The sequence below is a fragment of the Mastigoproctus giganteus genome, chromosome 5, assembly GCF_048544385.1.
Source record: "Mastigoproctus giganteus isolate SK-2022 chromosome 5, ASM4854438v1, whole genome shotgun sequence".
Classification (NCBI taxonomy): domain Eukaryota; kingdom Metazoa; phylum Arthropoda; class Arachnida; order Uropygi; family Thelyphonidae; genus Mastigoproctus; species Mastigoproctus giganteus.
Genome location: NC_143579.1, coordinates 42,325,284 through 42,352,512, shown reverse-complemented (window position 1 = coordinate 42,352,512; position 27,229 = coordinate 42,325,284). Strand labels below are relative to the sequence as shown.

Below are 27,229 nucleotides of genomic sequence, written 5' to 3'. Positions count from 1 at the left end.
AAGCGTGACACTTAAAACTGATCCCTGTGGTACTCCCTCCTCTTGGCTAAAGGAACGAGAGAGTGAGGATCCCACACGAACTTGGAAAGATCGATCGGCTAAAAAGTTTTCAATAAAAATGGGGAGTCGTCCCCTAAGACCAAGGCTATGCAGATCTTTTATGATGCCAAATCTCCAAGTTGTGTCATACGCTTTCTCCATGTCAAAGAACACCGACACCAAGTGTTCGCGTTTTAGGAAAGCATCCCGGATGGATGTTTCCAATCTAATAAGATGGTCCAAAGTGGACCGGTTCCTTCGGAAGCCGCACTGGATGTTGGAGAGAAGGTCATTTGTTTCTAAGTACCATATTAAACGAGAATTAACCATTCTCTCCAGGATTTTGCACAGACAGCTAGTCAGAGCTATAGGACGATAATTGGTGGTGACTTTTGGATCCTTTCCTGGCTTAGGAAAAGCAAGGACGATTGCCTTCCGCCAGGAGTCCGGAAACTGCCCTTCAATAAAGATTCTGTTATAAAGAAGGAGCAGATAATCCATAGATTTTGGTGAAAGCCGTTTAATCATTTCATAATGGATGCCATCTGGTCCAACAGCACTTGCATTAGAAAGAGTGAGGGCTCTCTTCAGTTCCTGCATAGTGAATGCCCCGTTGTAGGGATAGAGGCCCTTGGACTTGAAATTAAGTGCCTGCTTTTCAATTTTATGTTTCAGGACCAGGAACTCTGGGGAATACGAAGATGTTGCGGAGATGTTAGAGAATGTTTCCCCAAGAGCATTGGCTATTGCAGTTGGATCTGCAATAGCGCATCCATTATAATCTAGGATTGAAGAAGGGTGGGATGTATATTTTCCCTTCATTTTCCGGATTTTATCCCAGACTACCTTAGAATTGGTAGCCTGGTTAATAGATGATGTAAAACGGATCCATGATTCCTTTTGACTCTGACGGCGAATGTAGCGTGCTTTGGCTCGTGCACGTTTGAAGGCTATTAGATTACAAGTGGTAGGATATCGACGGAATATCCCCCACGCTTTGTTTTGAGCCTTTTTTGCTGCCGTGCATTGTGAATTCCACCAAGGTTTGGGAAATGGTGGAAACCGGGCAGATGTTTTTGGAACAGCATTCGCAGCTGCTTGGACAATGATTTCTGTGATGTACGTTACTGCGTCATTGATAGGCTCCTGACTGACTGTACTGAGTTCAAAATTTGCCTGATGTTGGAAGGCATTCCAGTCAGCCTGATCAAACTTCCACCGTGGTAACCTAAAAGGAAGACATGGTCTCCCACTGTGTAACAAGGTTATCACAGGGAAGTGATCACTTCCGTATGGATTCTCCTCCACTTCCCAAGTGAGTGATGGGAGTAGAGAAGGGGAGCAGATAGAGAGATCAATGGCAGAAAAAGTACGGGTAGGCATATGGAAGAAGGTGTTTGTTCCAGTATTTAGAAGGGAAAGGGCATTGTCATTGAGCATACGCTCTATGACCCGCCCCCTTCCATTGATGTTAGCACTACCCCACAGGGTGTTATGTCCATTAAAATCCCCAAGAAGTAAGAAAGGGGGTGGCAACTGCGTTAGAAGATCATCAAGGTCTTCCTGGGAGATGTCAGTCCCAGGTGGCAAATAAATAGAGCAGACCGTTAATAAAAATCCCACTGTAAGGCGAATTGCAACAGCCTCTATGCTGGTTGTAATTAGCAAAGGCTGAACTGGGGTCTGATTACTCACAAGGATAGCCACTCCTCCATGAGCAGGACCATCCGCAATTCTATCCTTACGAAAGATTGTGATGTTATGCATGGTAGGATCATCATTTGCCTTTAGATATGTCTCCTGCAAGCAAAAGCAAACTGGCTCATGCTTTTGCAGGAGGGCCTTGATATCATCTGTATTTCGCCGGAATCCACGACAATTCCATTGTAGGAATTTAGCCATTATTTTGGCTTGGTGGGTCCATCAGGCGGCTTCCGAGGTGCTGAGGGCTTACTTTTATCAGTCTTGGCTTTATCTTTTTTGGGGAAGAATGGACGCTGTCCGGTGTCCATTTCTTCCTCCACGAAGAGTTGCAAGACTGAATCGTCCGGTACCTCCTTGTCCTCTACATCCATTGATTCTGTTAATTTTGGTTGCTCTTTTTTACCACTTGGTTTTGTTAGTGGTGGAGCACTAGGAGGTACGGATATTGGAGTAGCAGCTGATTGTGTTTTTGTGGTGGGCTTTTGTGAACTCAATAAATAGCGTGCAATCGGCGTGAATGACTCTCTTGGTGGTATAGTCATATCTGTTTGTGTACCGATAGTGCACTTCGCAGAAACCTTCTGAGCATATGAAGGCTTTCCGCTATTTATTGGTTGTATGCGTTTTCTGGCCTCTGGGTAGGAGATGTTTAGCTCCGTTTTTAACTTTTGTATCTCCTTTTCGTCCTTCCACCGCTGGCATGCTCGAGAGTATGCAGGGTGCTCTCCTTGGCAGTTAATACAGTTAGGCTTAGGAGCTATACATTCCTTGCTCTCGTGATCTTTAGCACCACATCGAGCACAGGCAGGGTTACCACGACAAGCTGTTTGTGAGTGGCCGTACTTTTGACATTTAAAACACCTCAGTGGGTTTGGAACGTAAATCCTCACTGGGCAGTTTAAGTACCCTGCCTTGATGGAACTTGGAGGCCTTGGGGTGTTGAATGTTAGGATGAGAACTCGGGTAGGGACAAGATTCCCATCCTTACGCATGGATATTCGCTTGACAGCTGTTACTCCTTGTTCTTTTAATTCAGAGCAGATCTCTTCTTCAGAAACGTGAAGAAGATCCCACTCTGATATCACACCTCTTGAAGAGTTCAAAGTTTTGTGAGGGGTTGTGATGATGGGTATTCCCCCTATAGATGTGGCTTTCAAAAACTTTTCAGCTTGATTTACATTTGATGCTTCTATTAGAATATCTCCAGAACGCAGCCGTTTTACGGATTTGGGTGAACCTGCCATCCCTTCTAATCCTTTCTGGATGAAGAAGGGTGACATTTTCCCAAGTGACTGCTCTCCGGTGGAATGGAGAATGAGGAAAAGAGGTGTCACAGATGTTGTTTTCTCCTCAGTTCTGGCTCTTTTAGCTGAATTACTTTCACTCTCATCTAACGATCGATTAGGTAGGGGCCTTGTTGGGGCCCCAGAAGAAGGATTTAAATTACTCATGAGAGTAAAGAAAAAATGTCTGATGCCTAAGTACCTCACCCACCACGGAGCCCTACGAGGGGGCGCCCACCCGTGAACTAGCAGGTACTGCGTACACGAATGGGACGCCGAGTTCGCTTAGAACACCATACCCACGTTACCAATAAGTCTTTATCCCGTCCCAGGACCAAAGGGAGGGAGACTTATTGGAACGCAGTTGACCCTAGCAGTATAGAACCACCCGCCGATTGATCCCAGTCGAGCCGGTCCGGGACCGCCCGTCTTGTCGAAGCAGGGGCCAAAGTGGTGTATTAAGGCTGGGCCCCTCAACCACCAGGATCCCCCTTTCCGCTTCCACGGGTCGCGGCGCACGGCTGCACACGCCGGATTCCAAAGATGTAACCCTGGAACCAAGGTATGGGCGTTAGATCCCAGTGATGCTAATCTGGAAACCCAGCAGCATCACTGGGAGGTCCCCTCACCACGTACAGGTGCCCACGTTGAGGGGCAACTAGAGGGAGTAATACTCTTGATCTGATTATCAGGAGTGATTCTTCATGCATTAAGAATCTGCAGATAAAGGAACCACCTAGGCGGAAGTGATCACAGTGTGCTGAAGGGGGAGTTACTCAAAGAGGTAACTACCATCAGGGGTAAAGGGAAGGGTTTTTGCTTTTGTAAAGGCGACCACGATGGTCTGAGACAGTATTTAAATTCTATACAGTGGGATCAACTGATGATGTTACCAACAGCAAATTCAAAATGGGAAGCATTCAAAGAACTTATTTGCAAGCTACTAGGCTTTACATACCAACTAAGAAATATTGTTCAAGGTTTAGGCCTAAATGGATGTCAGATGAACTAATGAGGCATATGGCAGAGAAGAAAAATGCATGGGATACATACAAATTAACACGTGACACAGAAGCCTACGATAGATACAAGTTGATCTGTAACAAAGTTACAAAGGAGGTTAGGCAGGCGAAGGCAGATCACGAGAAATCCTTGGCAAGGGATGCAAAGAAAAACAGCAAAGAGTTCTTTACTTATGTAAACTCTAGAAGGAAGGGGATGAATCAGATTGGTCCACTTGATATTGATGGGTCAACTGTTGATGATCCTGCTCAGGTAGCTAACAAACTAAATGAATATTTTGCATCGACATTCACACATGAGGAGTTATTCAGCGAGGGGAATGCCAGAGGTGTATTCAACTCTAGCAGTAAGCTAGAGAATCTTGTAATAACTGAGAGTTAAGTGGAGGAGAAATTGTTGAAGATAAACACAAGAAAGGCACCTGGGGTGGATGGGATCTATCCAGTTATATTAAAGGAGGCAGCAATGGAAGTAAGCAAACCCTTAGCTATAATTATGAGAGCTTTCTTGGACTCAGGGGGGAGGTACCCATGGACTGGAGATGTGCAAATGTGACCCCAATTCACAAGGGAGGATCAAAGGCTGACACAAGTAATTATAGACCTGTGTGTTTAACTTCTGTTCCCGGAAAATTAATGGAGGCACTGGTTAAAGAAGCACTGCAGGATCATCTAGACAAGACTTCAGTTATAGCTCGGACACAGCATGGTTTTGTTGAGGGGAAGTCTTGCCTGACCAATTTGATTGGATACTATGATGCAGTCACAAAGGAACTGGATGCAGGGAATAACTTTGATATTATATACTTGGATCTTAGAAAGGCTTTTGATACTGTTGCACATGGAAGACTGCTGCACAAATTGGAGCAGTGTGGCACTGGAGGCAAATTGCTGCTATGGATAAAGGGATGGTTGAGGCGGAGAAGACAGAAAGTGGTAATCAATGGACACTGCTCATCGTGGACTAATGTTATTAGTGGAGTCTCTCGGGGCTCAGTATTGGGTCCTTTATTGTTCTCTGCATTTATAAATGATATTGATGATGGTATATCAAGCTTAATGTCCAAGTTTGCAGACGATACGAAGGTTGGCAGGGTTGTCAAGGACACTACTGACACTATGGTGCTGTAACAGGATATCTGGAAAGGTTGAGCAGATGGGCTGAGAGGTGGCAAATGAAGTTTAACATTGACAAATGTAAAGTACTACATATGGGAAACAGCAACCCCAGAGCAACATATCAACTCTGTGGTACTACACTGACAGTGGTAGAGAATGAAAGGGACCTGGGGGTGGTTTTGCAGGCAGATATGAAGTTCTCTGAGCAGTGCAGACGGGCTGCAAGAGTAGCTCATGGTGTATTGTCAATGATATATAGGAATTTTTCTAGCAGGGATATGGAGGTGATTATTCCCTTGTATAAGGCAATGGTCAGGCCACAGCTCGAGTACTGTATACAGACCTGGAAGCCTCATTTCAAGAAGGATGTAGAGCTGCTGGAACGAGTACAGAGAAGGGCAACAAGATTAGTGAATGGAACAAAGGGGTGCTCTTACGAAGAAAGGCTTAAGTTTTGCGAATTACAGTGTCTGGAGACTAGGCACCAGCGAGGTGATCTGATAGAGGTGTACAAAACCTTGAATGGTTTGAGCATGCTCAATGCTGATGGGATTCTTCCTCTTGCTCAGAATAATCACCTGAGAGGGCATAAATTCAAATTGAGGAAAGACAGATGTACGATAGATGTGCGGAAATTTGCCTTTAGCCAGCGGGTGGTTGGTAGGTGGAACAGACTTCCATCCCTTGTCGTGGAAGTTGATAGCCTAAATAAGTTTAAGGCTCAGCCGGACAGGTATTTCGAATGAACAGAGGGGTGAAGTGGTAGTGGTTATTTTTTATTTATTTATTTTACTTTTTTTTTTTTGGCTGATGCTGCATAAGCTTGCTTTCTTGCATCAAATGCCTCTACTAATACTAATGCTAATGTCAACAAATATCTTCTTTCGTGCTCTCAACCTCCAACCCATGCACAGTACTAAGTATTATAGGTTCTAATATCTCTTGTGTTTGGGGTTTTCATAAAATACTTACCTAGTTATTTTGAGGGAAGCAGTGAGGAACTGCATCAAACCATTAAGGTTAATTATGAGAGTTTCACTAGACTGGGTGGGTGGGAATGAGTGACTCCTTTGGACTGGAGAAGTACCAATGTACTTCCAATTCATAAAAGTAGCTCTCCAATCCAAGGGAACAGCTCCCACCTCACTCCCGAAATCTAAGGAAATTCTCATGTTTAACTGTGATTACCTACTTTTTCTTAGAACAAAGCAGATAATTACAGATTGATCAGTCTGACATCAGTAGTAGAGAAAACCATGGAAGTAATGCTTAAGAATGGAATATAGGGATACCTGGATGGAAATGGTTTTCCCATGAGAACGCTGTACAATTCTTGAGTGCTGTTCATGAGTTGGATGCAGAAAACAAATGACGTTTTTTGGATGTTAGTAAAAGCATCTGACTCAATCCCACACAAAAGATTGTTATATATGCTATAAGGTTTAGGATCACAAAATGAGATGGGGATCAGAAAAACCAGGGATCAGTGCTGGGCTGACTCCTGTTCCCCATTTTCTTAAATGATATTGATTAAGGGATGCAGGTTATCATGCCAAAATTTGTAGATTATGTGAAGATTGGGAGGGTGGCAATGACCAGTGCCAGACAGCTCTTCTTTAGGATAACTTATATAGGCTTGAGGGATAATCATATAGGTGGATATGATTAATGCTGCAAAATGCAAGGATTTTATGTTTGGAAAATAATAATCCCAAAATAACTTGTACACCTGAATTTGTTGAATTAAAAGCAGTAAAGGAAGAAAGGGATTTTGTGTTATGCCCCAGAACTCTCCATAGAGTGTAAATAGTTGCCAGGGAGGAATCATAGTATGCCGTCAATGATTTATTGAACACTGCTGCTTGTAGAGATAGGGAGGCTATAATTCCAGCATATAAGATAATTGCAAGATTATCACCAACCCCAAACACTATATTTAGCTTCTCGAAAGGACCCAAAGATGGACAACATGCCTGGAGAGACTGGCAAAGGTGAATATGCAACTTTGACTTTGAATATAGAGCTTAGTAACAAGGTACTTTTACAGAAGCCTATGAAGGGAGAGTAAAATAAAGATGAAAGAGTTATAAAGACCAAATTACAGGAAATTTTACTGTATTTAGCAAGCCATTAATTATTAGAATAAGTTGCTTCCACAAGTAGTTGATGCTGAAGACCATCTGGACCTATATCTGAAGGAGGGGAAACAGCAGGTGTTTTATTTTTTTTTTTGGCTGATATAGCAAAAACCTGAATTAGCATTAATACTAAGTAAGAATTAAGTAATTTAAAACTAAAAAGGGTATGAGGAAATTCACTAGACGAACAAGTTGTTGTTGTTATTTGGTTTTTAGGAGCATTAGCAACTAAGGCCATATTGCTCCGGGGATATGTGGTGGTCATTCCCTGACCTTTCCACATCCTCTGTATTTGGTGGGTACAGGCTTGAACCCCGGTCTAAACGAACAAATTAGTGCCAGGCATAATTTTAGTTACATCTCATATAGTGAACAGTTTCACAAGCTGCCATGATATTCTCTTCTTCTTCCAGTCACATAGCTCCCTGAGGAGCTGTTGTGGCCACCAACTGCATCGATGTTGCTCATATAGCACATGATTGTGTGCTATATGAGCAGCATCACAAAGTGTCATGCCCAGAAGTTCACTGATCCCATCCCTCCACCTAGTTGCAGGTCTTCCTCTGCACCTCTTCCCCTCGGTTTTTCCTTCCATTATATTCTTCAACAGAAAGTTTTCCTTTCTTACTATATGACCAAAAAACTCAAGTTTTCTTTTGTTGATGCTATGAAGAAGAATTTTAGGCCTGCCAATTTTATTCAATACTAACTCATTTGTTCTTCGATCCAAGTAAGAAATACGCAGTATTCTCCTGTAACACCACATTTCAAATGCCTCAATTTTCTTCCTGTCAACTCTTTTCAGATTCCATCCTTCACATCCATAAATGGCAACTGGAAAAATTAATGAATCAATGATTCTCAGTTTCGTCTTTAGGGGCAGATCATGATCTCTCCATAATTTTATCAGATCAGCGATCAACGTTTTAGCAATTGCCTGTCCTCTCTTTACATCATTTGAGCAGTCACTATTTTTATTTATTCTTGACCCTAAGTAATCAAATTCAACAACTTCTTCAATATCTTGCCCATTAACCTTCACTTTACTGGAATCAAGATTATCACTAATCACCATAATTTTAGTTTTACACACATTCAGAAACAATCCTTTTTTCTTACTTGCTTCACATACTCTGCTCAGAGTTTCTTTAAGATGATTCTTAGTATTAAAAATTAGCACAGTATCATCTGCATAACAAAGGTTGTTTATCTTCTGTCTTCCAATTCTTCCAAAGCTTCACGCATGATATCTTCGGCATAAAGATTAAAAAGGTGAGGTGACAAAATACAGCCCTGCCTGACACTGTTACCTATTGTGAAAAAGTCCGTGTTTCCCACATTCATTCTCACAGTTCCTTCCTGTTCCTGGTACAGGAAGGAACTGTGATGATATTGTACTGAGGTAGCGCCATGATATTGCACTACCTCAAATAAGCAATGCTTCGCCAGTGGAGAAGACACTTATTCTTGATGGATACCACCACTCAGACAGCACTGTTTCAAAGCTTGTTGGCTTCTCATTGGTGGGCAGGTAGGTACCAGGGCAATATGAGTGACAACCCAGTTAAGAAGTATGTATATCACTCACTGTATCACTGGGGTACCTACCTGCCCACTAACTAGAAGCCCACAAGCTTCAAAATGGTGCTGTCAGGCTGGTGGTATCAGCTGAGAATAAGTAACATAACAGCCTTCTCTACTGGCAAAGCATTGCTTATTCAAGGTAGTGTAATATCATGGCAACACTTTGTTACACCTCACAATATGAGATGTAACAAAAATGCTGCCATTTCATCTACTTTAGTGATTAATACAAACTAAAATGGTGCTTTGCACTAACTCATTTGTCTAGTAATTTAAAACTTTATGAAGAATTATTGTATGACTTATTAGTGTGTGTGCAAGATAAATATCTGATTTTATGTTGTTTATGATTTCAAGAAATCAAACTTGGGGATGTTTATTAGGAAGAATATTTTCAAGTAAAGGCATTATACATTTATTTATTTTTAGTAAGTACCATTACAGAGATGGACTGATTCATGGATTACTGTCCTTCACTGGTGGATAATTAGGTACTCTAAGTGTTAAGAGCTGACAATGCAGTTGCAATCAAGTTCTACAATATGAGAAATGACAAAAGGTGTAGATGATTTAAATGTAAACAGTTTTAAGGCTATAAAACTTCAAGCTACAGAAGATGTATATTTTTAAACAAGTAATTCATCATTCTGTATGTAGCCATAATGGCAAACTATATTTGAAGTTTGCACATAAAAAAATTCCATGTTGTAAAATAATTACAATGGGTTACTTCACTGTTAATTTTTGAACAACTAGCACTTCCCTATAAATAGATGTATATTACGAATTTATTCTTAGGAAGTGTCATTACCAGTCAGATTATTTCAAAGATTGTTCCTTCACTGGTGGGTAATAGGTACCTTCAGTCTAAGAGCAGCCACAACTAGGTTGTGAGATTTTATTTATTTTTTTTTATCTTTTACATTGTGGAAACCCAACTGGGTTGTCAGCTCTTACAGTGAATGTAATCTAGCTGCCATAAACGAAAGGGCATTAATTAGAAATGGCTTGTTCAGGTAATGGTACTTGCTCAGAATAAATAGCAACGTATTCCTCTTTTATTTTTATTTTTTTTACAGAACAGCGTTATTTATTGGAAGGTTAAGGACTAAGATAACCCATTGTGATTTGCTTCACAATATGAGCTGTATGATGCTTTATAAATATGTCCCATAAAAGTTGTAACGGAACAATGTTTCAATAGTGAAGAATCTACTGTAATGGCATCCCAAGGCTATTTGTATTATATCTCCTCTGTTTATTTATATAATATAATTTTTCACAGGATTACTTTTTTTTTTTTTTTATGAAAACCCCAAACACGAAAGGTATCAAAACCTATAGTACTTAGTACCGTGCATGGGTTGAAGGAGAAGTACGGGGGGAGGGGGATGCCGGAAACTTTGCTCTAGAGACTAAACATGGGTTTCACCACTTCAAGCCTCCAATAAGCAAAGTGGTGGTATTTCACCAGTTGATGAAAGTCATCTACCAACTTGAGCATATTGGCTTTAAATTTATTGATACTCAGGACAGATGCTTTCTGAACTTATACAAAGGAAACATTTGGAATTAACTTGTATTTTCTTTATGGTATCTAATCTACTTTAGCACAACCTTGAAATCTTTAGCATGCTCTACTTAGATGGTATGAACGTTGCAATATATTAAGTGCTTTACAACCATGCAGGAACAGTGTCTCAGTTTTATTTTCCAGTAATAGCATATCCTTTAACTCATGCTATATTATTTCTTGTTTTCAATTTTAATGCATAAGAAACACTTTCATTTATTTCAACCTTTCTTAGGTACATTCCGTCCCTTTACTATTAGATCCAATATCAGTTTTATAAATCACGTGATTTTGCATAGCACATACTGAGTTTCATCATTTGCTCTTAACTCTATTAATAATATTTCCATGAACACAAGTATACTGAATTTCTAAATCACTTCATAAATTCAAAATATTTTTCTCTATTTCAATTTTGGTGAAATATTTATTTCATGTGTTAATGGGTTATGCTCACAGATATAACCTTTAAGTAAAACCCATACATTTTTAAGTATAACCCACTAACACATGAAAGATACCATACTTAAAATGTGTTTGCATTTGAGGGCTTGGATGTAAATGGACTATTATTATTATTCTTTATTTAATTTCTTGGAAAGAAATTTAACATAATTATAAATATTTATGAATATACATAGACTAAACTAACACATAACAGTCTAAGAATAGGCACATACTAAAATAACAACAAGATTAATTCATAATGACTATGGATTTCAAGTTGTATGATCTCAAATTGTGGAAATTTTTTTGACAATATTCATTAAAGTAGTATTCAATGTTTTTCTGAAATAACACATTATTTCAAAAAAAAAAAAAAAAAAAAAAAGCAAATATCAAACCATTTTTCTTTATATTAAAAGGCCTCCTTAACTGCTTTTATTAACACTGTTTCAAAGTTATGTTGTTTAAGAATTACATTCCAGACTCAAAATTTGAACCGAGTCCCTGGGAAAATTTCTTGCATGTGATAACAAGACTGTTACATTTTGTTTTTGTCACTGTTACTAATCACACAGTTCAATGTATACAAGCTGTATGTTAACTGAATATCCAAATGGAAAATGCCTAAGCAACTACATGGAATGAGCTAATGTGAACATGCTTGTATATTAATGCTAGGTCTATAATTAATAATGAATAATGATGAATTCATCATTTTCATCCCTTTAATGCTGCCAAACATAAAGTGGTTACATTTTTTTTTGAAGGTCACAAGCCTTTATGTAAATGCAGAGTGGAGGGACTCTCATTCACAATTTTGTAAGTTGTTGCAGTAATATTTAATTGTAGTGTTAATGGTAAGTGCTATGCTCAATTAAATCGACTTTTATTTAAGCGTTAGGCAAAGATCTGCAGCAAGATGTCATTTATCTTGACATTGTTAAAGCCTTTGATTCCATAAATCACATGGTATTATTAGATAAATTACATTCTTATGGCATTCAAGGACTGGAATTTAGCTAGATTAATAGTTTTTGATTTATTTATCAAACCTCAATATCAGTCTAAATTTGAACGTCCAACATTCTTCACTTATAAAATGTGAACGTGGTGTTCCGCAAGGATTTTACTTGGGACCGCTTTTATTTTACATTCATTTGAATGATATCGTAACAATAATAAGCACCTCAATATAAAAATACTGACCTAAGCATATGACGTAAAAATATACTTCAATGCATTCTTTGGATGATTGCTTATTACTAAACATATATATATATACATATATATATACACTAAATATAAGTTATATAATATATATATTATATATATATATAAGATATATATATAAATATATATATATATATATATATCAGGTACAGGTGTACCCTGCTTAACTGCAGGGTACACCTGTACACAAGCATATGACATGAGTGCAATATGGCATTGAAGTCATTGCTTCATTGTAGTCTTGGTTCATCTCATCTCATCACAGGGAAAGCAAACAAAAACCAACTGCCTAAGCCAACAGTTGTGTTCTCTACAGATGACTGATTCTGTTTGCTTCAGTAAAAAGTGTCTACAAATCAATGTGCTATCCAGTTTTTGTTTATGTTAAATTATCATTTTAATGACATTTTAAGTCTCATTCAAAAAACTCTTCACTCAAAATATCAAGTGAGATCATTATGTGTAGCTAACCACTTGTGTGAATATTATCTATAAACATAATAATAATCATGATTTCAGTGGGTCAGTATTTGTGAAAGAAAAATTTGTGTCTGAAAAACAAACTTGAATTTGTACGTGTGTTGGGGGAGGGGTCTCATTAAATTGCAGAGGACAGACCTTTTTTTGTAAATTCTGTAAAAGTTGGTAGGTATGTACAGATATTACTGATTATAGTTTGCTTTTTTTTTTTTTTTTTTTTTTTTTTGTTAGTTGTTGGCACATTGGCTTCTGTAGCCATACTGCACCTCCCAAGGTTTTTGCATTTTTCTACTCTGATTCAAGCCCGAGGCGGAATTCGAACCCGCGACCTTTGGGTTGACAGGCAGGCACTTTACCACCCGGCTAGCCCGGTCGGCTTGCTTATTTGTAGTTTTCCTTTTATTCTGCAGTAGTTCCATCATTTGCAAATGATGCAAGGGGGCAAGCTTGGAGCATCAGCTAAAAATATGCAAACAGGGTGGGGGAAGAGACATTTAAGGCACTTCAAGTCTATGTTTTTTAATCATTACCTTATATGGTAAACAGCACTACTAGGTGTTGTTTAATATATTGAACTAACTGCAAACGTTAGACCCAGTTAGTTCTGTTTCATGAATATATTTGAAATAAATCACCAATAATGTTTAAAATAGCTGAAACTGAATCTTTCTTAATAAAAAATAAAAAACTAAAGCAAACTTCAGAGGTAGCAAAAAGCATATTCCTCTACATGATGCTTGAAATATAAAAATTAGAATGATAATTAAATAAAAATAATGCCAGCAGCATGGCAAGACAGAAGAGCAAAAATATAAATGCAAAGATAATAAAATAATAATCAATTAAATTTTGAATGCCAATTAAATAGAAATTTAACAGAGCCCCATGATAGGCACCATGTCCAAATTTATGTGAAATATCACCAACAGAGATGTAAACCAACTACAATAAAATAAAACAAAAATAGACTGATCATTACGCCAATAATGGTCAGGGAATTGCTGCATTTTGATCACTAGACAAATTGCCGCAAAGGCGAGTTGACCGAATGATCAGTCCATCATCCGATCTGGGGATCCTGATGCAGCGAAAATTAAAAATAGGACAGATACATGAACTCCAATGCAAAGCCACACCACTGACAAAAACGTAACCTTAAGTAACCAGATTATATAGCCGAATAATAAACTATATTTGGCAGCACGGGTGCAGCATTAGTGGAATTTTTTTGCAAAACATTGCAAAATTGCACCTTGAAATGAAATTATATGTAAAATTAACCCCATATAATGAAGTGTTAGTCTCTCTATAATGAATTTTTAAAAAAAAATTAGTAAAAGCATTTTTGAAGATTTTCAAGCATTTACTGCTAAACAGCCACTCAAATATACGGCCCCTCCTAATTGCGCATTAGCATCTGGAATTAATCATCCTTTTAGTGAATACTTGTGGCCATTGACGCCCATAGGATGGTCTTTGTTTCATTTTTGTTATAGTTATAAAACTAAATGGGATTCTTAAAAGTGGTCATAAACTTGACAATAAATAGGGTAGATTTGTAAATTGATGTTGGCTCAGAGGAAAATGAAATTCGCTGCGGTAAACCTTTAATGTGCTGCGGCGGCAATACATAGAATGCTACCATAGTCGGATTTTAGTAATGCCTACTGAGTGACATTTGCTTCTCACGTCAACTGTACCATGTGACCTTCCTGTCAATCATTATATGATATGTCCATTCTCATCTAACTGGACTTCCAGTAGATGGTTTTCATGATTTTTTTTTTTTTTAATTTCGTTCTTTTAGAACAATTTGTCATCAATCACATAGGCTATATGCTCTTGTTTTTTTTTTTTTTTTCCTGAAAAGTAACATACAGCATACATTAACTATAAATTTTCTTTCGTATACATATGAACGAAAGCAGAATAAAAGAAATTCAAAAAGTCGTATATTTCTTCAAAGTGATTGATAGGAAAGGTCACGTGATACTGTTGAATTGGCAAGTGAACATCATTGAGTAGGCAGTACTAACAATTCACTGTATGGCCAGTGCACAAAGTTTGCAGTGTGTGTATCAGCAAGAGCTGCAGTTGAGTAATTTTTACAATTGCGGAAACAATGTTGAAGAGAAAGTGTTTAAGTATTAATGATAAAGTAAAGATTCTTCATGATATTGACCAGGGTTTTAAGAAAAAAGATGTTGCGGAGAAAATGGCATACCTGCAAGCAGCTTATCTACGATTTTAAAAAATCGAGAATAAATTTTAAATGCAATTGAAGGAGGAGCAGACAAGAAGTAAATTAAGTTTTGTATATACCAAGATGTTGATACCAAGCTGTTCTAAAATGGATGCAAATGATACACGAAAAGAATATACAAATATCGGGTCCAATAATTAAGCAACAAGCTCTGAAATTTGCATAGTCCCTTGGACATACAGAATTTAATGTGAGCACTGGGTGGCTAGATAAATTTAAGAAGCACCACAGAATTGTGGAAAAGGTTATTTGTGGAGAAAGTGTTAATGTAAGCGAAGAAGATTGCAACAGTTGGAGGAACAATACCTTAAAGAAGATTTTGGAAGAATATGAACCTAAGGATGTTTTTAATGCTGACGAAATGGGTTTATTCTTTAAATGTTTACCGAATAGAACACTTGCTTTTAAGGATGATAAATGTTTTGGGGCAAATATGACAGGAAGTGAAAATTCAAGACTTTTAGTCATTGGAAAATCAAAAAACCCAAGATGTTTTAGAGGCACAAAATCTTTGGAAGTTGACTACACCTTTAATAAAAAAGCATGGATGGCAAGTGATATCTTTGAAGACTGGATATTAAAACTAGACAGGTGTATAACAAAAGAAAAAAGGAAAATCGTGTTGGTAACTGACAACTGTCTGGCACATCCTGCCAAACTTGTGTGAAGTTGTTGTTTTTACCACCAAACTTAACGTCAAAGCTCCAGCCGATGGACCAAGGCATTATTAAAAATTTTAAATTTCATTATCGAAAGAGAATAATAATGAAGATTGTCATTGCGCTATCAGAAAATAGAAACTTGGAGGTTACAATTAACCTTAGAGGTTGCATCTCTGAACTGGCAAAAGTTTGGACAAAAAATGTCACTGAATACACTATTTAAAATTGTTTTTCGAAAGCAGTATTTGCATTGAATACAGAAGCCGAACAACTCAGCATTGTTATGGGCCTATATGAGAGTTTGAAGGACAGGGTGGATGCCCTCGAAAGATCTAAATTGAGGGGCCCATCAGGCTCTCAGCTGCCCACATCAACGCCAGAGCTTGCACTTGGTCATCACGCAACACAGCAGCAACCCCCAGGGCAGAAAGCGCTGGTCCCTCAGGAACTAATAGTTGTTGGAGACTCTATTGTCAGGGAAACGGGAAACATGCTTTGTAAAAAGGATAGGTGGAACATGACCAGGGTATGTCTGCCAGGGGCAAAGGTTGATGAAGTTGTAGAGCAGATATCATCTTTTAAGGGCACAAAAGGTGATATAGTTGTACACGTTGGTACTAATGATATTAGGAGTAGGAGACTGGCAGAATTACTTAACAAGTACAGGTCACTGTCGAACAAAAGCCGAGAATTAGGGTTGAATTTGAAAGTGTCTGCAATTCTGCCCAGACATGATAGAAGGGAGTATATGATGAGAGCCTTGTTGATCGATTTGGCCCTGGAAAGAATGTGCAAGGCTCAAGGGGTAGAATTTTTTTTCAGCCTGGACTGTACTTGTCAACAGGAGAGACTGCTTCTATAGGGATGGGATACACTTAAATAGAAAGGGTGCAAGAATATTTGCTGATGCTATCGAGGCAGTGTTAGGTGGGTCGGAAAACTGCTAGCTTGGGGGGGGATACAAGGACTAATAGTTTAACAGTAGCCGTAGGCAGAAGTGAAGGTGATTCTTGCACAACTTCTATTAGAATAAGTAGCGACCTGGAGCGTGGGGTGTTGGGGGTTTCAGGGACGGATGGCAGTCATCCTGAAACAGGTGGGTATATGGGATGTGTTAGGGTAACTAAGAATAGGAGTATGTATGCTTGCATGTACACCAATGCTAGAAGTATAGTAAATAAATTTGATGAATTTGAAGTGTTGGTCAAGACATCAAAGGCGGATATTGTTGGGATAGCAGAGACGTGGTGTCACACAGATATAAGGAATGCTGAACTGGAATTTGGGGAGTACAATGTGTACAGAAAGGATAGACAGGATAGAAAGGGAGGAGGTGTTATGCTGTTAATTAAGAAAAACATAATCAAAAGAAGTGCATCCAGTTGATATGGATGAACAGTGCACTGTTGAGTCAGTTTGGTGTGACATAAGCACTGCGAAAGCAAAAATAAGAGTAGGAGTGTGTTATAGGCCTAATGACTTGAATGAGTACAATGAACAATTGTACAAAGAAATAGAGTGGGCTAGCCGAGTGGGTAAAGCACCTACCCGGCAACCCAAAGGTCGCGGGTTCGATTCCCGCCTCGGGCTTGGATCAAAGTACTGCAAAAACCTTGGGAGGTGCAATATGGCCACAGAAGCCGATGCGCCAACAACTACCAAATCAAAAAAAAAAAAAAAAAAAGAGTGGGCTAGTAAATTGGAATGTCTTATAATGGGGAATTTGAACTTCCCAGATATTGACTGGAACTTGTGGGTTGGTCACTCACACACTAGTCAGACTTTTGTGGATTTATTGGATGATTGTTTTCTGCCGCAGCATGTTCGAGAGGCAACCAGAGAAAGTAATACTCTTGATCTGGTTATCAGAAGTGATCATTCGTGTATTAAGAATTTGCAGATAAAGGAACCACTAGGTGGCAGTGATCACAGTGTACTGATGTGGGATTTCCTTAAAGATTTAATTACCACCAGGGGTAAAGGAAAGGATTTTTGCTTCCGTAAAGGTGAGTACAGTGGTCTCCGACAGTTTTTAAATTCTGTACAGTGGGATCAACTGACGATGTTACCAACAGTAAATTCTAAGTGGGAAGCATTCAAGGAATTAATCGTGGAAGCTACTAAAAGTTTCATACCTATTAAGAAATACTGTTCAAGGTTTAGGCCTAAATGGTTATCTAATGAACTAATGAGACTCGTAATAGAGAAGAAAAATGCATGGGATGCATATAAATTATCAAGCGACTCAGAAGCCTATGGCATATATAAGCTAGTCTGTAATCAGGTGACAAAGGAGGTTAGGCAGGCGAAGGCAGATTACGAGAAATCCTTGGCAAAAGATGCTAAGAAAAACAGCAAGGATTTCTTTACTTATATAAACTCTAAAAGGAAGGGGATGAATCTGATTGGTCTACTTGACATCGATGGTTCGACTGTTGATGATCCTGCTCAGATAGCAAACAAACTGAATGAGTATTTTGCATCTACATTCACAGGAGGAATTATTAAGGTTTGAAAATTGCAGAAGGTTATCAAATTGTAGCAGGATACTTAATGATTTTGTAATAACTGAAAGCAAAGTGGAGGAGAAATTGTTGAAGTTAAACATAAGAAAAGCACCTGGGGTGGATGGGATCTATCCAGTTATATTAAAGGAGGTGGCAAAACAACTAAGCAAACCCTTAGCCATAATTATGAGAGCGCACTTGGACTCAGGGGAGGTTCCCACGGACTGGAGATGTGCAAATGTATCCCCAATTCACAAAGGGGGATCGAACGGTGACACGAGTAATTACAGACCAGTTAGTTTAACTTCTGTTCCGGGTAAAATAATGGAGTCACTTGTTAAAGATGCATTGCAGGATCATCTAGACAAGACTGCAGCAATAATTCAGACACAGCATGGGTTTGTTAAGGGAAAGTCTTGTCTGACAAATTTGATAGGATATTATGTTGTGGTTACAAAGGAACTGGATGCAAAAAATAATTTTGATATCATATATTTGGATTTCAGGAAAGCTTTTGACACTGTTGCGCATGGAAGACTATTGTACAAATTGGAGCAGAATGGTTTAAGGGTAAGTTGCTACAATGGATAAAAGGATGGTTAAGTGGGAGAAGACAGAGGGTGGTAATCAATGGGTGCTGCTCTTCATGGACTAATGTTATTAGTGGAGTCCCACAGGGTTCAGTGTTAGGTCCACTGTTGTTTTGTATATTTATCAATGATATTGATGAAGGTATATCAGGCTTAATGTCGAAGTTTGCAGATGATACAAAGGTTGGCAGGGTTGTTAATGACAGTAATGGCAGTGCGCTACTCTAACAGGATCTAGATAATTTGGGCAGATGGGCTAAGAAGTGGCAACTGAAGTTTAACCTTGACAAATGCAAAGTACTGTATATGGGAAGAAGTAACCCCAGAGAAACGTACCAACTGTGTGGTACTACACTTAAGGTGGTAGAAAATGAAAAAGACCTGGGAGTAATTGTGCAGTCAGATATGAAATTTTCTGAGCAATGCAGACAGGCTGCCAGGGCAGGTCATGGGGTTTTGTCAATGATATATAGGAATTTTGCTAGCAGGGAAAAGGAGGTGATTATTCCTCTGTATAAGGCAATGGTCAGGCCACGCCTTGAGTACTGCGTACAGGTCTGGAGGCCTCATTTTAGGAAGGATGTAGATTTACTTGAGCATGTACAGAGAAGGGCAACAAGATTGGTGAGGGGAATGAAGGGATCCTCTTACCAAGAGAGGCTTAAGTTCTGCAAAGTGCAGTGGCTGGAGACTAGGCACCTGCACGGTGATGTGATTGAGGTATATAAGGCCTTGAATGGGTTGAGCACACTGAATTCTGATGGGATCCTTCCACTTGTTCAGATTACGAACCTAAGGGGGCATAAATTCAAATTAAGAAAAGACAGATGTAGATTAGATGTGCAGAAATTTGCCTTTAGCCAGCGGGTGGTTAATTGCTGGAACAAACTTCCATCTGTCGTTGTGGAAGTTGATAGGTTGAATAAATTTAAGGAGGAACTGGACAGGCATTTGGAGGGAATGGCGGTGTGATTTTTTTTTTGGCTGATGCTGCATAAGCTCATACACTTGCTTTCTTGCATCACATGCCACTACTACTACAAGATTAATTGCCCCTTTTACAACTGAAAAACTTTTGGACATTATTAGAACTGTCTGGAAACATCGAAAATGAAATAACACTGGATAGTTATGTTTATGTAGATCAAGATCTGACTACAACAGAACATCCAAATGAAGATGAAATACTGCTAAACAGTGTTAGACACGACCATGATCACGAAGAAATTAACGATAATGCTGAAGATGCATCAGAACAACCTGTAGAAAAGCCAACTCGCGAAGAAATGATTAACACTTTTAAAATGATTCGTATGGGTCTACAATTTGTGGAAATGTTCCTGATAATGTTTTTAATGCTCTGAACAAATGTGAGGTTTTCTTTGAGAATCAGACATTTAATTGTACTGTGCAAACAAAAATTACAAATTTTTTTAAATTTGTGATACTTACAGCCGAAAATTGTGTAAACGTAATTTAAATAGTGTTTTTGAAATAAAATACATTAAAAATAAATGTAGATTCATTTTCATTTTCTAATTAAATAACAATTTTTAATAAAAAAGATTCTCTGTATAACGAAATTTCTCTATAACGAATTTTTTCGCTGGATTTATTGAATTCATCATAGGGAAGTTCGCCTGTGTTTAAATAATGTTAAAATAGTTGAAACTGAATCTTTCATAATAAAAAATAAAAAACTAAAGCAAACATCAGAGGTTGCAAAAAGCACTTTCCTCTACATGATGCTTGAAATATAAAAATTAGAATGATAATAAAATATCAATAAAAATGCCAGGAGCATGGCAAGACAGAAGAGCGAAAATAGTCAAAATTAAACCAAAAAATAAAAATTGGCCTTGTGGTCCTCTGTTGAGATGGGGCGTAATGGCCAGTCTATTTTTGTTTTATTTTATTGTAGTTGGTTTACATCTCTGTTGGTGATATTTCACATAAATTTGGACATTGTGAAAGTCAGGGATAGGAGGGGGGCACTGTTAAATTTCTATTTAAGTGGCATTCAAAATTTAATTTATTATTATTTTATTATCTTTGCATTTAGATTTTCTAAATTATCTTGGAGAGTTTCTGCAACAATATTTTTACTCATGTTACCCTTCTCTTCCCTCCCTGTTGGTTTGATTGTTATGTTCAATTTTGACTATTTTTGCTCTTCTGTCTTGCCATGCTGCTGGTATTATTTTTATTTAATTATCATTCTAATATATATATATATATATATATATATATATATATATTATACTTTTGGTACAGGTTACACAACCCCAGACTGCCCGAGTACTACTACATATCCCTTCTTCCACTTACTTTCTGCTGTTCTTAAACTATACATCTTATATCTCATGCACGATTAAGCTGGCTGAAAGCAATATTCAAGATATTAGTTTTCTGCTATTACTCCTTTTTTCTTCTAAAGCAAAGTTGAGTCTTTTCAATGTTAATTTGTTAGACTAGATCACTGTGCCTCATTTGTTTAATTGCAGATTTCCCCGTCACACGGGTACGGTTCACTCTGACCAATTTACACCTCCTCTCCACACACTTTGGGTTACTTTTGTTGTTATAAATTTGCTGGGAGCTATCAGCTTACTTCTTTGGTCTCCATTACAGCCTTGTTGCTTTTGTTTCCCTTGGTTTGTGAGTAAGTTGTCATTTTTTTTTTTTTTTTTCATCCTGAAATTATGCTTTTTTGTTAAATTTCATATAGGATTGTTTGGCATCTTTAACTGAAATCATATGATTTTAATTTTAGCATAATTTTGCATTTTACTTTTTATTAATTTAATATTATATTTGTTTAGTTATTAATTCCTTTTCTGTCTGGTCTCTGTCGGGTCGGCAATGATGTATACGTGTGCCATATATACATCATAACAGAAACAGAGACCTTGATGTAGTTAAAATCTTAGAACATACAGCATTAAGCACCACTTATATATTTTAATTTAATTTAATTATATAAATTTTTTGTGTAATTTTCCTTTTTATTTTTCAGGCTCTTTTAATTGTTTCCATTGTTGCCACACCTGTCAGGTCAGCACCCCTACCCATACACTTAAAAAAAAAAAAAAAAAAAAAAGGGTAAACTGCAGCCATTATCAACCCACTGCAGGATGGAAGCCTCCTCAACAATTCATGTGGAGGGAAATGGACCATAATTTGCCATGCTGGTCCAGTGCGGGTTGACAGATTGACCGTATTTAGCAGTCAGGGGCTTGAACCCTGGTCTACTCAAGGAACGTGTGCTACTGCACTCCCACTCCTGACCACTCGGCTACGGAGGCCTCTACACTTACCTAAGGAGGCCCATACACTTACCTAATCTATTTTTCTATATATTTATATATATATATATACACACACACACACACACACACACACACACACAAGACAATTCCTTACCAAAATCCAATTTGGGTGTGGCACTGAAGTTAAAACCAGTCGAATTAGGTGAAGTTGCTGAAAAAGAAAATGTCCCTGGATTCTGACTACTACTACTGCCACCACCACCACTGCCAAACTGGAAAGGCATGGAAGAATTACCAATTCTATTTGGAGATGTAAAAAAGTTCTGTCCTGAGGTGGATGGCGGTGTATTAATGCTAGCAGTAGTAAGAACACTGTTAGAAGTGGCATCAAATAAATCTTTTGTAGTGGAGGGCACACCAAATGTAGGTTGGCTTGTTAAGCCAAATACTGTCTGTGTTTGTCCAAAGGCACTATTAGATAAATTTCCAGAGGGGAACCCACTCTGGATGTTAGTTGTACCTGGAGTCTGCTGATCTTTATTAGAAGAGAGCAAACTAACATTTGCTTGATTTCCCAAACCATTTTCTTTTTGAACTGATAAACCAAAAGAAGGTAATTTAAGGTCACTAGATCCAAACAATCTTGTGGCAGATTTCGCTGAACTTGATGTCTGGGAACCAAAAATATTTGATGGCGTAGCTAATGCATGAGTATTAGCACATTGGCTGTTAGAACCAAAAGCATTTTCAGACAAAGTAGTTGCTAATCCCAGTGAAAATGGCTTGGCAGATTTACTTTGCACAGTTCCACCAAATGGTGACAGGCCATCTAATTTTCCTTGATCAAGTGATAATGGGTTATTATTTGATAACTGTGGTTGAATAGGTGTAGAAAAGGGGCTTTGAAATGTTGATCCAAAACTATTGGAAGGGGTATTTACAGTGCCAAAAGTCTGATTTTGAATGGCTGTTGCAAAAAGTGGTGAACTCTGACTGCTATTTGCTAATGAAAATGGAGATGATAGCATTGGATTTGAATGAGTGGGAATTCCTGGTGATGAAAACACTTTCTGATTACTGGAAGAAACTGTAACTGAATTGCCAGCCACTTGATTTGTGTTTTGCACACCTCCTGATGAAAATAAGGATGAGCCAAATTTAGGTAGCTGTTCAGTGCATGACACAACTGTTTTAGTAGTATTCTGAATGACCAAAGATGAACCAGTGGAAACCGCAACTTGAAATGGGGTAGTCACACTTCCTGATGTAGTTAATGTAGACTGCACAGTTTTTGCGACATTTTCTAAAGGCTTACTATTAGTTCCAAAGTTAAACTGAAATCCACCACTAGTAGGCAAATTACTTGAACTAGTAAAAGGTGTAGTTGACCTGGCAAAAGAAAACTGGAATCCACCTAATCCTGCTGAAGAAGTTGATGGCAAAAAGCTCTTATTTTCAATTGAAGTAGAAGTAGGTAATTTATCTGCAGCTGCTGTTGTCAATAAACCTGCTTCTTTACTGTTAGTAACAATATCAGAACCTTGAATTGATACTGGTGCCAAATTTGAATTACACTGAGTCAATTCTCTAACACCTTTATCTGGTGAGACAGACACCACAGTACTTGCTGTTGTAATTTCACTGGAGGAAGACATGAGAATTTCAGTTTGTCCATTCTTAGGTTTTGTGAAAAGACCATGTTGATTAGTACCCTTAGAAGATTCTTGTTCTTTAGTTGCCAAATTCAATGATAATGAGCTGTTATTTACAGTTGAAGAGAGGTCATCTGATTTAGTGCTTGCTAATGCAGGAGCTGAAAATGAGGAGCTGTTACAAGTGCTAGAATTAACAGTAGTTATCCCAGTTGACATGACTGATGAGACAATAGACTGTGTGACAGAAGTGTTCAATGATGATAATGATTCTTCAGCTGTAGTTGGTGATGACACAAGACTGTTTTTAGGCATTGATATACCAAGAGGAGATGACATCAATAAACCTGTTGGAAAGGGACTGGAAGATGATGTAGATAAAGAAACAGGAGTAACTGTATTTTCAACATCTGATCCTCTTTTAGTAATGCCAATGGATTCTAGGACAAATGGTGTCTTACCACTCTGTGAATCTGGAAAATAAAAAATAGGGAAGATAAAATTAAAAATAGAAATTTTAGAGTGATACAAGGAAAAAAGACAAATCAACATGTTATATTCTTGCATAAAATAAAATGATAAATCCGAAAAATTAAATACTGCATGTTAACTTTATCTTGTTTTCTGAAGAAATGTTGAAAATTTATCAAAATAGATTGATCTAATCTTTACATATTAAACTATAATCAATTAGGCACTCTATCCTGTGAATTATGAAACTAAAAATTTATTCTCTTTTGAATAAGAAAGAAAGAATCCAAGCAGTTTTATTTCCTATCTGACTGGATTACCAAAAATCACTAATTTTCTCCATACACACTAGGGTTTTCACATAAGGACATTACAACATTTCCATAGTGTACCTAATATTTCTGCTTGTTAGAACTGATGACCAGGACAAATCATAGTTCTTAAATTATGTTTGCTGTGCATGTATTGAAAATGCAAGACAATAGGTTAATGGATGATGAAAAGCTCTTACATTTGGTGCACCTATGGTATAGCATGAAAGCAGAGACCATACACTGGATTGTTATTTTGCATGTGTGATATTACAGGATACAGCACCAAAAAAAAAAAGCAGCTATACAATATCCAAATCTGCAATTAGCTGTTCATCTCTTGTCAGAGCAAAAATATATCAATTCCAGCTAAACCTGAACATTTGATACTTACAGCACACACTATGATTCTGACTGTTTCCCAAGTAAAACAGTGAATCTAAAAGTATTGATAAGGAGCTGAAGCCAGGTCAAATGTGGTACAATAGGTGACACAAGAAAAATGCTATGATCTTGTACAGGACTTGGATACTGAAGAATTTCAGCACAGATGTTAGGCTATAGGTTGAGTGAAAAAAATCTGTTGGCACTACCTTTGTTTGGTACAGGAACAGAGAAAAAGAATTAATTCCATTCTACTCCTTTGCATTCTGTACTTATGTAAATGCACTTGGATGCACTTGGTATTACATATGGTCTAACAGAATAGAGACTGAGTTTAAAAGAAATTTTGCTATACAATGGGAACATCTTACCTCAGCCCTGGCCAACAATGCCAGAGGTTTTTACACTAGGGTTCTGTGAGAGCTTGTTGGAGTTTTATGAGACTTTGAGTGAAAGACTTTTATAATCTTTGTTATTTTTTTAAATAAAAGATGGGTAGGCAGTATATATAAAAAAGTCTGAGTTAAAAGTTTTTGAGATATAATAAAAATATTTTAAGGTGATTTTTAAAGTGTGTTCCATGAAACCCTAGGGTGCCACAAATGTTCCATTAATTTTTTTAATTTGTAAGCATGTATTGCTGATTTTTATTAATATGTTTAATGGATCTGCAATGGAGTTAGACTTTTATAAGGATTCCAAACGGTTTGAAAAGAGATTTGAGCAATGACCATGAGCCAGTTTTAACAAAGTGCAAAATAATTAATATACTCAGATGACTGAGTATCCAAATTTTTTTTTTTTTGAAATCCCAAACATGAAAGATATTGGAACCTACAGTATTTACTGCCATGAATGAGATGAAGGCTGAGAAGACAAAAAGATTAGACTTGAAATTCTCTAAGCTGTAAATTTTGGAAAATACATGTGGAGGAAGGTTGTTTCAGAGAAAATAGAAGCAGAAGGGATAAATGAGGAAAAGGAAACGTTGACTCTGTAAGTTTGGATTGGACAGCGAATGGATGATGACTGGTTGTAGCAAGTGTTTGTTGGTTTGGAAGGGAATGGAGGAATTACAGATGCCAATTCCGAAGAATGACACCCACAGAAGTACTTATAGAAATGGTGGTGGTTGTTGTTATTTGGTTTTTAGGAGCATTAACAACTAAGGCCATATTGCTCCGGGGATATGCGATGGTCATTCCCTGACCTTTCCGCATCCTCCGTATTTGGTGGTCATGGGCTCGAACCCCCGGTCTAATCAAGAAGTGTGTGCTATGCACTACTGCTCCTGCCCACCTGGCTACAGAGCAGCCTATACAGGGTGATTCACTACCAGTGCGACAAACTTGCAGGAGGTGTAGGGGGCACAAAGACGAATCGGAATCACATAGCATTGCAGGGTCTGAAATGCCTTTGTCATGCGGTAGAGGACGTTGAACGGGAGGTCGCGTGGAAAGCGATCCCGCTGGAAGTCAGCATTTGCGAACTGGTTCCCGAGGCAGTAGGATGGACGAGTATTCAAACGTTGAACTGGCCAACATGCACCTCGCGTACGAAGCTGTGGACTGTAACAGGCACGACGCTCTGCGCTTGTACCAGGAATGTTTCCCGTACAGGCGTGCTCCTCATCATACGATTTTCACACGTGTGCACAGAAGGTTACGTGAGACTGGTTGTTTCATGAGAGGTACCATGAATCGAGAGCAAACGACGAGGATGCCAGACAATGAGGAGAATGTCCTATGTCTTGCAGAAGGCAATCCGAGTAAGAGTACTTGAGCGATAGGCCAACGATTGGTTATTTCCCGATCCACTGTATTGAGGATACTGTCAACAAACCAAATGAGTTCATACCACCTGCAACGTGTCCAATCATTGGAGCCTGCGGATTATCCACTCCGGAGGACTTTTGCTACTTGGTTTCTTCAACAAAAATGGTTCGCAAATGCTGACTTCCAGCGGGATCGCTGTTCACGCAACCTCCCGTTCAACGTCCTCTACCGCACGACGAAGGCATTTCGGACCCTGCAATGCTATGTGATTCCGATTCGTCTTTGTGCCCCCTACACCTCCTGCAAGTTTGTCACACTGGTAGTGAATCACCCTGTATATAGAAATGGTGAGCAGCAGGTTATGTTAGCAGAACTGGAATGTTCTTTGAGATAGAGTGGAGAGGCATAGTAAGAGACAGGCCATTAATTAACCTGACTGCTCTCTTTTGAATAGTCTAGAAGCTTGAGAGGGATTTTAAGGCACACAGATGTGGGAACAATATTTCAAAGTAGGACAGATTTTAGATTTGTACAGAATGAGTAGTTGTTATTTCTTTTCTTCTAAACAACTATGAGTGTTGATAGAAAAGAAACAATGAGATAAAAAAGAAACCCAATTTTTTTGATACAGTGGAAGAAATATTTGTAATGTGCTTGTGCCAAAACAGATTAGCAGTCAGGGTGATCCCTAATAGAGATAGGTGATCTTGCCTATACACAAAACAG

At 38.2% G+C, this 27,229-nt stretch overlaps 1 protein-coding gene across 1 annotated transcript in view; it reads right to left on the bottom strand.

The window, feature by feature from the left end:
• The window catches only part of LOC150085327 (uncharacterized), a 132,271-nt gene that overhangs the window by 22,329 nt on the left and 82,713 nt on the right, over positions 1 to 27,229 (bottom strand). Inside the window, exon 8 of the mRNA XM_090373152.1 lies at positions 22,065 to 24,035. Coding sequence (XP_090229278.1) covers positions 22,065 to 24,035 — 1,971 coding nt within the window. The remainder of the gene's footprint in view (positions 1 to 22,064; positions 24,036 to 27,229) is intronic.